This window comes from Scardinius erythrophthalmus (genome assembly GCF_964197995.2).
Source record: "Scardinius erythrophthalmus genome assembly, chromosome: 24".
Lineage (NCBI taxonomy): Eukaryota > Metazoa > Chordata > Actinopteri > Cypriniformes > Leuciscidae > Scardinius > Scardinius erythrophthalmus.
In genome coordinates this window covers 7,613,425-7,626,844 of record NC_138244.1, presented here as the reverse complement: position 1 = coordinate 7,626,844, position 13,420 = coordinate 7,613,425, and the positions used below count along the sequence as shown (strand labels likewise).

Sequence of the window (13,420 nt, the reverse complement as noted above, 5' to 3'; positions counted from 1 at the left end):
GATGTTACTGTGTTACTATGCTGTGTTTTGGGTGGTTGCTTAATAGTAATTCATAAAAAGAAAAGTGCACTCTTAAAAATAAAAGGGATTTTTGTGGCGATGCCATAGAAGAGCCATTTTGGGTTCCCAAAAGAACTTTTTAGTGAAAAGATAACCATTTTTTCTCATCCACATTTTAATAACTGTGATTTTGGAAAGGCGCCATGAATGTTAAAGGTTCTTCATGGAACCATAGATTCAAATAAAGAAGTGTATGAGGTTTTAGTCCTTACATATGGCATCTAAGTGATTATTTTATGCATTTTATAATCCCATCTTCAGATCTTTAAAGGTTTAGAGAAACTCTGAGCTCTGTCTGCTTTTTGAATGAAAGCTGAATCATTTAACAGAGCAGAGAGGGTGGAAATTGGGGGTGGAGAAGCACAAGAGAGAAGAAAAAGAGGTGTAGTTTTTCCAGAGGAGCATTGCAGGGCCGGGCAGGGGTGTGTGTGGAGGGGCTGGATCTCTTTTTGCATTTGGGGGGGTTCAGGGTATCATTTTCATCCGTGTCCGTCCCGCCCCCTCCATGAGTACACCCCGCACACACTCCAAGTCCCAAAGTGGCCACAGAGACTCTGAGACTCGGACTAAAGTGGCAAGATGAACGCCCTGTGTCCTCTCCTGTCTGTCCTCTTTCTGGCACTGCTATACCTGCTCCAGACTGTCCAAGGAGGTAAGACCTCTCAATTTCACTGTTTTAGGACTAATAAGCCATAATATTATGTATGTTTGCAAAAGTTTTTTAAAAAGTTGCATTATTTAGTATTCTGCAAGAATGTGGAGCTCAAGCTCAGTGGAAAAGCTACAAACATCTCAAAGCGTGTGTGTGGAAGGTTCCCGCACAGAAAAACTCATTCATACTTGTGAGGCTGGAGTCTTTTCTGCCGGTGTACAATAAACTCACAGTTCGCCGACCCCTCCTTCTCTCACTTCCGTCGAGGGCTCTTTTGCGCGCATTGGGCAGTCTGGCACCGGCTCGCGCAGATCAGAGGTCCTGAAATAAAGAGTCACTTTCAGAGGTGTGGATCAGCTGCCCTACACACAGATGTTCTTGCTTTTCCGCTCTGAGATCTTTAGCGGCGCCTGTGAGACCTGCAGTCTAATTAGCGTGCGAGTTAAAGAGGCACTGAAGTGAGCGTTGTTAAGCTTCTGATCAGAGCTTTTCTCTAGGACCAGCTGCCACAAACTCACATGATGGCAGAGATACCGGCAACACCAGAATTGATCTACAATGAGTGTTTGAGCATGTAATCTCAAGAATGTTTTGGCATCTGCATCCTGTATTGTTAGACACCTCATGAAGTCCATATGTGGAGAGAGTGAGAGTAAGAGTGGTTGGAAAATAGTAAAAATGTAAGCTTAACGGTAGATGTAAGTCCTCATGGGGCGTGGCGGGCGTGGCAAGGTGGGTGGGGCGTATAACAAGCAGATTGTTTATTAACAGTTTATTAAACCTTTAGACAACATATTAATACAAATAAAAAAAGTTTGCATATGTTTTTTGTTGAGGATCATATCTGATACATCAGGCTTCTGTGGCACGTAGTGATATGGTGAAAATATAGAGCTCATAAGGAGGGAAAAAACACCTTAAAGGGGGGGCGAAATGCTATTTCATGCATACTGAGTTTTTTACACTGTTAAAGAGTTGGATTCCCATGCTAAACATGGACAAAGTTTCAAAAATTAAATTGTACATTTGAAGGAGTATTTCTGTTCCAAAAATGCTCCTTCCGGTTTGTCACAAGTTTCAGAAAGTTTTTTTCGAGTATGGGCATGTGTGACGTCAGATGTAGCGGAATTTCCTTATACGGGTCCTAAGGGCACTTCTCCGGCAACCGTAGACCAGAGCGAGAGAGCGAAAGCAGTACCTCATCAAAGCGCTCTGCTCGGCTTTAGGGAAGTCAATGTCACCAAACAAGTGGGTTTTTGGTTGCCAGGGCAAGACAACCCTGCACAGATTCCCAAAGAACCCGGCGTTAAGGGACCAGTGGATGGAGTTTGTTTTTTCAGAGCATCAACGGAGGTTGTGCAAGACTGTTTGTTCCCTGCATTTCGACGATGCTTGTTTTATAAACAAAGCCCAGATCGACGGATTTGCAGATCGTCTAATGCTTAAGGATCGAGCAGTCACAATGATAAAGGTTCGCAGTCGTGCGTTGGAACCGGGCAGTGAGTAAAACTGCTTCAAATGTCTCTGTGTGTTGTTAGCTCGGCGCGTTAGCACAGCTTTAGCTCCGCCCACACGGCCCGCCTTCAGCCGCTCGTTTTTTTTCGGAAAGACTCGGTACAGCCTATCTTTCTTTTATACATATAATAAAACTAAAGACTTTTTGGAGATATGAAGGATGCAATACTACTCTATAGGTACTCAAGATTAACAGGAGATTGAGTGAAAATTAGCATTTCACCCCCCCTTTAAATTTTATTTATATCTATACTTATTCTGTTCGATTTGAGTGCAGCATTTGATGCTATCTCGCACAGCCATCTGTTAGACAGATTGGAGTCTATTGAAATCATTGGTACCCCCTTGACTTGGTTTCGATCTTATTTTATGGGTCGTACTCAATTTGAACAGCTGAAGCAGTTTAGATCAAAGCCTTTGTATGTCAATACTGGTGTTCCGCAGGGCTCAGTTTTGGGACCTCTTATATTTATTATTAATCTTTTACCCCTTGGTAATATTTTTTGGAAATTTCATAATTGATTCAGTCCTGTGTAAGTGTTAGTAAAATTACTAACAATATAAAATGTATTCTCTTTTCTACTTTATAAAAATCAGTCACATCAAAAAGTCACATGTACCAAGACCTAAAGTTTTTTATTATTTTTAGAATGATACTAAAATGCCTTTTGCTTGCTGAGTACTATCAATGGAACATGTTGAAGATTTACTGGTTTTTCAGCAAAATGTTAATGATGTAGATAATTTAGAGGCCTTAAAAATTTGTGTATCAAAAATGAGATTCTGAAGTGTGCATTCGGTGGACATTACTATCCCATGAGGCCACGGGAGAGGATTTGTGAATGGCAATGAAGTGACACAACTGATGCTGGTAGGTCACGTGACACTGACAACATGGCGGAATTAGTAAATCCGAATTTCATTCATACTACCATATTCATAGAGCGTACTTTTTTAACTGCCTCGAAGTGAATTCAAATTCAAATGTAGTACCTAATCAGTATGCGATTTGCGACAGTCTCTATAGACCTTATGCGCCAGAGAAACAATCTTTATAATCTTATGTTTGAACTTCAGTTTTTGCGGTAGCTCTGTGTATTTCTATGGCGTTGCTGTCGAAGAATAATTAGCTGGTAAAGTTTGATTTACTTATTGTAGAGTTAATGAAAGTTATCATGAGCATTGTAATGTTTGAAGCGGAGGTCACAACAAATGTCAGTTAGACCGGGAAGATTTTAAAACGAACGGTTCATTCATAAATCCATCCATTCATTACATTCATGCTGTGGAAATACAAGACTACCAATGCAAAAAGGGGCGGGGCTGCAAAAGCTCTATAGCTTTGTGGCACTTTCAACATTGTTTGTTTCAGGAATCTGACGTGAACATTTTGCTCAACCAATGGCGTGAGTTTTGGGCAGGACTTCCTGTTTGATTGGTAGATGAAAACGATCATTATTTTTACATTATAGCTACTTAAAAACCCGCTAATAGGATTATCGACAAAGAAACAAATTTTGGGTGGGGACTTTGTTTATTGGATGGCGGTAAATCTGAATGCAAGCATGCAGTTGATTGCGGGGTTTATGCAGACGAGGTTAATGTTATGAGATATACTGTATGCATGAATGGATCATTCAGAATAAGATGAATAACATGATTTTGAAAATTGATTGGGTTAATTATAATTTCATGGCCTCTTTAAAATTAATCATGAGACTGTGACTGTCATGGTGAATCAGGTTTTTAGATATTACTGACTCAGTAAGCAGTGTACCAGCAACATCGTTGGATTTTGAGACCTCCAAGCTGCTGTTTGTCTCCACAGCAACACGTTACACAAACAGGCCTGTGAGCTGGTAAGCATTTAAGGCTATACAAGGAGTGTGTGTGAGTGTGTGTTGTGATTGCAGCAGTGCATATGTTTGAGTCCGGGTAGTTGGCAGGGTAATGAATGTTTGTACAGCTCTGCACATTAGATTAATAAACATAATATTTGCATTTGTAAACTGATGAGATTAGTTTGCTGGTCTCAGAGAGAGCCGCAGTTTTCAGCCCGACAAGGGGCATCTCAGAAACAGAAGGCAAACATTTATCTTTGCTGATCTCTCAGCAGTCTGCTGTTTGTGAATGGATAATGGGACGAATGTTTCAGGATTATTTGGATGTGGACCTTGAATCGAAGTAACGTGCCACGCAGAAAGACATAAATCTGTCTATTCATCTCATGCTACTAATTTTAGGCAAAGACTCGTTCTCAAAATCGTATAGATTTCATGATTCAATACAGATTTGGATTTGATAAGACTGATTCAGTTGTATTTTTTTTCAGTTATAATGTTCATTAAGATTAGGCTATAAAAGAAACTATCTGTGCTAATACTGTAAATTTGATTCATACCAATAGCTTTTATTAAATTAACTCTCTCATAACAGTGATTACTTTAAGGAACTTGGTTTAACTTAACTAGTTCTTCAGAGTCATTTGCTAGTGAATCAATTTGCACTAGTCATGCTGTATGAGCTTCATTTCTAAAAAGATCTGGTTCTTCAGAGTAATTTGTATATAAGTCAGGCTATACTGTTTGCACAACATGCGTTTAATTCACTAAAAAGAACGGGTTCATAAGAGTCATTTGGTTGTACTGTTTGATTCACTAAAAAGAATTGGTTCATAAGAGTCATTTGTTTTGAATCGGACTACACTGGTCGCAAAATGTATATGCATTTTATTAACTAAAAATAACCTGTTCATAACAGTTATTTGTTTGTAAGTCAGACTCCAGTGGTCATACTGTACTGTATGGGTTTGATTTGCTGAAAAGAACTAGTTCGATTGAGTCATTTGTTTGTGAATCAAACTACACTGGTCGCATGTTGATTTTGTGCACAACCTGCTAGGTCAGCTGAATCAAAAGACATTTCATGCCGTTATTTCGCAGTACACACTCTTTTTATTGTATCACATGCACGACTTAAGTACAATATTTATTTCGCTGCGGTGCTGTACTTTGCATCATCTAGATTGCAATTAATCTAAAAATGTATATTTTAACCAAGCCCCACACCTTTCCTGTGTAGGTGGACGGCTCCTGGTCAGAATATGCTGCATTTCATCCAGACTTTATGCTAATAGTCAAAAGTCTGGCTATGCAAGGCTTAACTCTAGTAGTTGAGGTTGGGTCTATAGTGTTCCCAACTGCAGTCCCCATGGAAACCTGCCGCCCACACAGGAATCAATGCGGAAAGTTTGAAACCATGATGCTTGAGACTTTCCCTCCTCACTGTCCTCCTCAATAAATGATATGTCAGTATGAAACACCACCACACACACACACAACCTCGACAATACCAGACCGCGGGGAAGAGATAAACTCCGTACTTCATATTCCTGTCATTTCATATTCATCCAATAGAATTTCATGTGGCACTATGGAGACACAGAAGTATTTGTGGGTATAGTCGTCCCCGCAGTGACTCTTGGCCAAATCACTGTCACAATAGATCAGGTTAAATTTATCTTCAAAATCATCACTCAACCATTGGCCCATAAACAGACCTCAACAAACGTGTACGTGAGTGTTCTATTTACCTGAATAAACCCTGAATAAACACTTTTTGGCTTAAATTATTTGAGTCGAGGATCACTATCACTTCTGGTCATACATGCATTTAGGGATTTGAACAATCCCTTAACCCTAAATATTGACCGTTGGTGTGCCAGTCAGATGTTTCTTCTAAAATGACTTAGGGGACACAATAAGACAATTGTTCACAGATATAGTAAGAGTACAGAGATCTAAAATTAATGTGGATAATGCAGCTCGGATAGCTTGGTCATGAAAGAATTTGATGAGTTTATTTTGAGATCTTTGGCATTTGATTGGACATATTATTATAATTAAGAATTTAAATTTTAAGTATTTTAGGGCTGCCAAAGTTAATACATTAACAATTCTAATTTAAAAATGTTCAACATTGTTAAATTTCTCAGCAGAGTGTAGTGTTATTGCTTACTAGTGGCATTTTTGTTAATTTTTGTTAATTTATTGAAGCTGACGAAAATGTTTTATAACAATAATAACATAGTATTTCATCAAACTTCATGGCACTGTTGAGATCTCCTCGGAAACTTTCAGATTGTTGGCATCTTTTTTTCTCAGGGGAAAGATCTCAGAAGCAGGAGACTTCAGCAAAAGTTCTCATTGGTGTCTAGGAGAACAATTGAATTGAATATTAGCAAAACCTTCTTTGTGGGGTTTTTCTTTCTTAGACTTAGAACGTTATCCTGAGTTTGAGCCTTCTTTACCAATGTTTCCAACTGTAAACTTCACATATGTTCAAGGAAATGTAAGAGTTTGATTGATTGATTGATTGATTGTGCACTAACTGAGCTGCTTATAAAGAACATCTGGAAAGTTTTACAGTAGTGAAAGTTTTAACTGTGTTTAATATTGGGCGATTACATTGAGTTGGCGTGGCGGAGTCCCTCAGGGGAAGTTTTGCATGAGTCATCTTCATGAGACAGCACAAGGAACACCACAACATCACACAGTTTCCTCAGAGACAAACGCTTTCCAGTCTGCTGATCATGAAACTAGGCCAGCAGCCACCATCTTGGCTTGACAAGATCATTTACAGTGCGCTATCACTCGCACTAGAGAGGGGCGCAACTGACCAACCGCTGGGATTGAAGCCCATGCAAGAACAGATGGATGAAAAGACATCTGTGGTTCACAAAACCCATGAAATATACAGTATTTTACAATAGTCGTCTACACAGGACAGCGTTTATGGCATATGGTGTAAGAGATAAATAAATTCATGTTTCTCATTCTTAGAAATCCCATGATGGCACTAAAAATAAAGGTTCTAAAAATGGGTTTGCATCCTGATGCAACAGGAAAACCTTTTAAAGTTCTGTGGTTCTTTTAAAAAACATCTTCTGGTGATGGAAAGAATCAGGATAACTTGATGTTTTATTTGTGAAGAATTAATACCTACATTTAGTAGGTTGATCTTAAGAACCTATGCTAAAATGCTGGAATGTACCATGGTAGTATGTTTTGTTGATACCATGGTAATACCAATAGCTTTTTAGTAAAAAGTACTTAATATTTATCATTCTGTTTACATTTTGCTCCAAGGTACCTAAAAATACCATGCTTACCATGGTATCACATTAAAAACAAAAGCATGGCTAAACCATGGTACTTTTATATATACCGTAGTACTGAGTACAGTATTTACATTGTACTCCAGAGTACTTCAAAAAATACCATGGTGCCATGTTCAAAAACATTTAAAATACCAGTGTATTTTGATATATTCCTTTAAACTGAATGTTTATCAATGATATATATAAAAGTATAATGGTATTACCATGTTTTTTTTACATGTTCCCATAGTAATACCAACAGCATGATATTTTTTTAAATTCGTGAAATGTAATTTGGGTTAAATATGGAAAAACCCAACCGTTGGGTTACATTTTTTAATAAAATTTTTAACTCAACGGTTGGGTTTGTCCATATTTAACCCAAATTTGGGTTAAAACAACCCAGCATTTTTAAGATTGTACTATTGCACCGTATATACCAAATTACCATAGTATTACTGTAGTTTTTTTTTTTTACATGGTACCATGTTAATTCCCAATACCACAGTATTCTTGGAAGAACATTGGAGTAAAATGTAAATGGCATGGTAAATTAATATTGTAATCATTCAGTAGTACCATGGTATATATCAAAGTACCATGGTGTTACCATTATTGTACCATGGTACCAACACAGTATTTTTTTATGAGAGTACAGTAAAACCTTCTTAATCTTCAAAGAATCATGTAGCTAACTCAAGAACTCTATATAGCTAAAATAGATCCTGAAAGCTGGCTTCTTTATAAACAGAATTTCATTTGTGAACTTTTTCGTTTGTGAACAGTCTTAACTGCAGGTAAATCTTCCAGTCTTCCATGTCTATAGTGCTCTCTGGTTTGGCGGTAGTCTGTGAGCGAAGAGGAGATGCTAGAACTTTCCACTGGGATCCTCACGTAGCCGTTAGCATGCCTGCGTGTCAGCTCTGACTTCTGTCCTGCATTAAACCTCCATCCAGCCAGAGGCGTTCTGGGTAATGTGCAAACATCTCTTTAGAAAGGCGCTCTCTGGAGACCGAGCTGAGCGCTGGGACAGGCCTCTCTGCAGTGGAGGGGATAAATATAACCCGCTCTCAAACGGGGCATGTGCTGCCTCAGAGGCTGCTGTTAGCAGACTGGGTGGGGTAGCAGGTCGTTACTGTGAGTCACAGGGACACAGTTATTCCGTCATCGCAGGATTCTGTGAGCTTAAAATAAGTAGAAGGAAAGGAATTAAATAAGCAGAGTGCCAGCTGTCAGTCACGGATCTCTATAGCACAACTTAATCTTTAACATAGCAACACAGTCTGTGCACTTTTCGTTTTTTTCACTTGCTTTTTCATCTAAACATTCTTAAAACAAGATACATTTTCTTTACACAGCACTGCATAAGATATTAAACACTGAATGTGCTTTAATTCAAGGGTATTTGTCTTTATTCCTGTGATTTATTCATTTCTTTTAAGTATAAACAAGTGAAAAAACTCCAAGTGCAGTAAGACAAAATACATTTATATTTAAGATACAGTTTATGAAAACAAGTCTTAATATATTTTGCAGTTTTGCTACTCAAGTGCATTTGTCTTGTTTCAAGGATTTTCACATAAATTAACTGGAAAATTATTCAGAACACTCTTTTTGTGGTGTAACGCAGCTCTATTCCACAACACAGTCTTTTATGAAACTATTTCATAACACGCTCTTCTACTGTATAATGTGACTCTAGAAAGCGGCATGGTCTATAAAACAATATCACCATCTCTATATCAACTCTATACCGCAACATGCTCTATAGTGCAACTCTATGCCACAAAGGTCTATAATGCAACTCTATACCGTGGCGTTCTATAACACAACTCTATTGTGCAACAGAATGTATGAGCAACTCTATTCATCAACACGCTCTATAAAGCGAACTCTATGGTGCAACATGCTCTATAACTTGACTCTATACTGTGATGCTCTATAACAACTCTATAGGGCAACAGGGTGTATAAAGCAACTCTATACAGCAACACTTATATAATGCAACTCTATACCATGATGCTCTATAACGCAACTGTATGGCGCAACACAACATAAATCTATACCGTGACGCTCTATAACTCCATAGTGCAACAGAGTGTATACAGCAACACGCTCTATAATGCAACTCAGATGCAGCACTCTATAAAGCGACTCTATGGCGCAACATTACGCTTCTTTAACTTAAAGGGTTAGTTCACCCAAAAATAAAAATTCTGTCAGTAATTACTCACCCTCATGTTGTTCCAACCCCGTAAGAACACAATTTAAGATATTTTTGATTAAATCTGAGAGCTGGCTCACTCCTCCATAGGCTTCTAAAGACGTTATAACTTGCTGGCCCAGAAAATGTATTAAAGATGTATTAAATCATTTCCTTCTCTCTGGGCCTCGAGTCTTTTCACATAGTGTTTAAGCGTAGCGCGTCTGTGTTGCACGTCACCACGTAGGCTCACTATTGGGCGACGCTGGTCATGTGTGTGATATGTGGTGACGTGCACAGACGCGCTACGCTTAAACACTGCGTGAAAAGACTCGAGGCCCAGAGAGAAGGAAATGAAAAGTGGAATAAAGTCGTTATTTTTGTTTGTTTTTGCGCACAAAAAGTATTCTCGTCACTTTATAAACTTAAGATTGAGCCACTGGAGTCACTTGGACTATATTAACGATGTCTTTAATACATTTTCTGGGCCAGCAAGTTATAGGGCCCTATTTTAACGATCTGAAACGCAAGTGTCAAAGCGCAAAGCGCAAGTAACTTTGTGGGCGGGTCTAGGCGCTGTTGCTATTTTCCTGGCGGGATAAATGACTCTTGCGCCAGGCGCAAATCTAAAATGGGTTGGTCTGAAGTAGCTTCATTATTCATAGGTGTGGTTTGGGCGTAACGTGAAATAAACCAATCAGAGCGTCATCTCACATTCCCTTTAAGAGCAGGCGCATTTGTTCTAAAGCGGATTCCTATCATAACGGCGGATTTGCCAGGCGCACGCCAGGAGCGGTTCACAGCCAAGGAGAGCAACACTCTCGTCAGGGACGTTGGGGATGGAGAAACCCACCCAAATTAACTTTGGTTAAAAAGGCGTATGATAATTTGGGTAAATGTGTAAGCTAGATGTACAGTATGCTTTTATAATAAATTGTCTATCTATCTATCTATCTATCTATCTATCTATCTATCCATCTATCCATCTATCCATCTATCCATCTATCCATCTATCCATCTATCCATCTATCCATCTATCCATCCATCCATCCATCCATCCATCCATCCATCTATCTATCTATCTATCATAATAATGTATGATTTGCAAAAATGAAAACTGCTGCTTCTGTGTAGATGAGAGAATCAAAGTGCGCGTTGTGCACATGCTACATTGATTACGGCCAAGCATGCGCCCTTAAAATAGCTTATGAATAACATGCGCAACGCGCCACTGACTTTAAACTGTTTTTTCCTGGTTAGTGGCGCAATTGTTTTCTAAACCTGCAAAATAGCATGAAGGAACGTTTGCGCCAGAATACGCCTCCTTTTTTGCGCTGAACCGCCCAGGGAGTGCAAGTTCATTCCCTAGTTTAGCAACGTGCTTCTGTGGAGGGAAAAGCGCGCTTTGCGCGGGTGCAAAATAGGAATGATACATGCGTCGGTGTACAAAGTCAATTGCGCTGGGTGCAAGATAGGGCCCATAGTGTCTTAGAAGCCTATGGAGGAGTGAGCCAGCTCTCAGATTTCATCAAAAATATCTTAATTTGTGTTCCGAAGATGAACGAAAGTCTTACGGGGTTGGAACAACATGAGGGTGAGTAATTACTGACAGAATTTTTATTTTTGGGTGAACTAACCCTTTAACTCTATACAGCAGCATTGTCGATAACGCAACTCTATAGCAAAACTCTATTGCATACCGCAAAAGCTTTACCACAAAGCTTTATAACGACTATACTGTGACATTCTGTAATGGAGCTCTATAATAGTGCAACATGGTGGATAAACCAACTCTATACAGCAACACGCTCTATAATACAACTCAGATTCAGCACTCTATAAAGCAACTCTCTGGCACAACATGCTCTATCATGCCACTCTATAGTGCAACAGGGTCTATAAAGCAACTCTATACTGCCACACGCTATACAGTACACAACTCTACAGTAGAGGTCTGCACTCCCGCGGGAGTCCCGCGGGACCCGCGGGTTGCGACGCAAAACAGTGCGGCGCGGGACAAATTTTGAAAGGTCATTGCGGGCGCGGGCGGGATGATGGAGGTGCACTTGCGGGTGCGGGCGGGAGGGATGATACGCTGCACTCCCGCAAATTAAATATGAGTGTAAAGTAAAATATATAAATGATTAAAGTAGCGTACATAATTTGTAGTTTTGAGGGAGATTCTGTTTGGCAGCAATAAAAACGTTTTAAGCAGCCTAAACTTGTGGATGTTGTCCTTTGGAGTACGGGCGGGGCCTAATCTCACGCACACTTGTTTAGAGACAATTCCTTCCCGCTGCTCCGTGTTCGAACTCGAAAGCTCAAAATAGACAGCAATAACATTCTAACATTATCTAATATATAATTATATATATTAGATAGATAATAATATTACCTAATCGAATAATTTTTTTTTTTTTTTTTTTTTTTGGTTACTGTTAGCCTACTAGTGAATATTATGCTGTTCGTAGGCCTAATATGGGACCGTTTCGTGTTTTGGTGATCACATTTTAAATGTTTAAATGGCCTGTAGTCTAGGATAAAAATGATCCGTTTAACAAATGTTCCTATGTGTGTAGGCCATGCCTAAGGCTGTTTTTATGTTACATGATAATTAAGCCTATTGAAATTTGGGCCGATTAATGTTTATCTTTGTTGGCGTTAGTTACTGTAAGGAATTATGTGCGCACGCATTTTTTTTCCAAGACCTTTCGTGAGACAGAATGTGAACATCCATCCTGCTGCCTGCCGTCTTGCGGGCATTTGCGGGCGGGAGCAGGACATAATATCACAGATGCGGGCGGGAGCGGGACTAAAAATGACAAATCTTTGCGGGAGTGGGCGGGAGCGGGACTGAACACTGCGGGAGCGGGCGGGAGCGGGACTGAACATTGTGTCCCGCGCAGGTCTCTACTCTACAGCGCAATGATCTCTATAATACAACACCATAGCATGACATGCTCTATAATGCAATTCTATATTGCAATTCAATTCTACTTCAACAAAACTATTCCATAACACATCATAGTTAAAAACACCACTATTTCATGCAACACACTCTATTGCATCTACACACTGACTCTTGGATGAACAGAAAGCTACTGCTTCCAACGAGTGTTGTGTATGTGTAGAGTGTGTGGACTGTGTGTATTGTTTGAGATGTGTGTAGGTGGGGGGTAATAAGTTCTCTAATACTTCAGCAGCCTCTTGGGGAAACATTAGCAGGGCAATTATCCATTAGCAACTCTGTGGACGTAAATTAACCTCCTGTTTGGGGGGTCTCTAACGATGTGAATTTATTAACCAAATGCTCCAGTCCTCTCGCAGACACAAAATGGGTGTTCTCTGGTTGTTTGCATGCTAAGAATCCATATGGATCATTTTAATTGCAGTCGATGGTAAATTAAATCCAGGCCATTAAACGCTGCATGTTCAGTTTCTAAATTCCACAGAATTTTGACCCCGTCCTCAACGTAAACACCAGAATGCCTCAGAATCTTCACACCTCAAATATTCCCCACAAGGCATGTTATCTATTATAAATGAGGTTCTTCTGCACAATTATTAAAAACGCAAAATGGTTTCTGTCATTACTCATTTAAGTAGGATCCTGAGAGCTGAATTTAAAGTAAATGTTTGTCCTGTTCTCCACCCAGGACTGTTAAAAGTCCAGTTAGAGGTCTCAAAAGTGCGATAGACCGCCGGGGAGGAATCAAACAGTGGCTCTACAGTCCGTTTGCATAACAGACAGTAAGCAGCCATGAGTTTAAATCGATAAACTCTAGTAATGAAGTCAGAGGAGCTCTAAATGTTGGTCAGGTCTGGAAGCTTC

At 39.5% G+C, this 13,420-nt stretch overlaps 1 protein-coding gene across 1 annotated transcript in view; it reads left to right on the top strand.

The window, feature by feature from the left end:
* The first annotated feature begins 606 nt into the window (after positions 1-606).
* The window catches only part of cspg4 (chondroitin sulfate proteoglycan 4), a 57,346-nt gene continuing 44,532 nt past the window's right edge, over positions 607-13,420 (top strand). Inside the window, exon 1 of the mRNA XM_081355828.1 lies at positions 607-712. Coding sequence (XP_081211954.1) covers positions 640-712 — 73 coding nt within the window. The 5' untranslated portion in view covers positions 607-639. The remainder of the gene's footprint in view (positions 713-13,420) is intronic.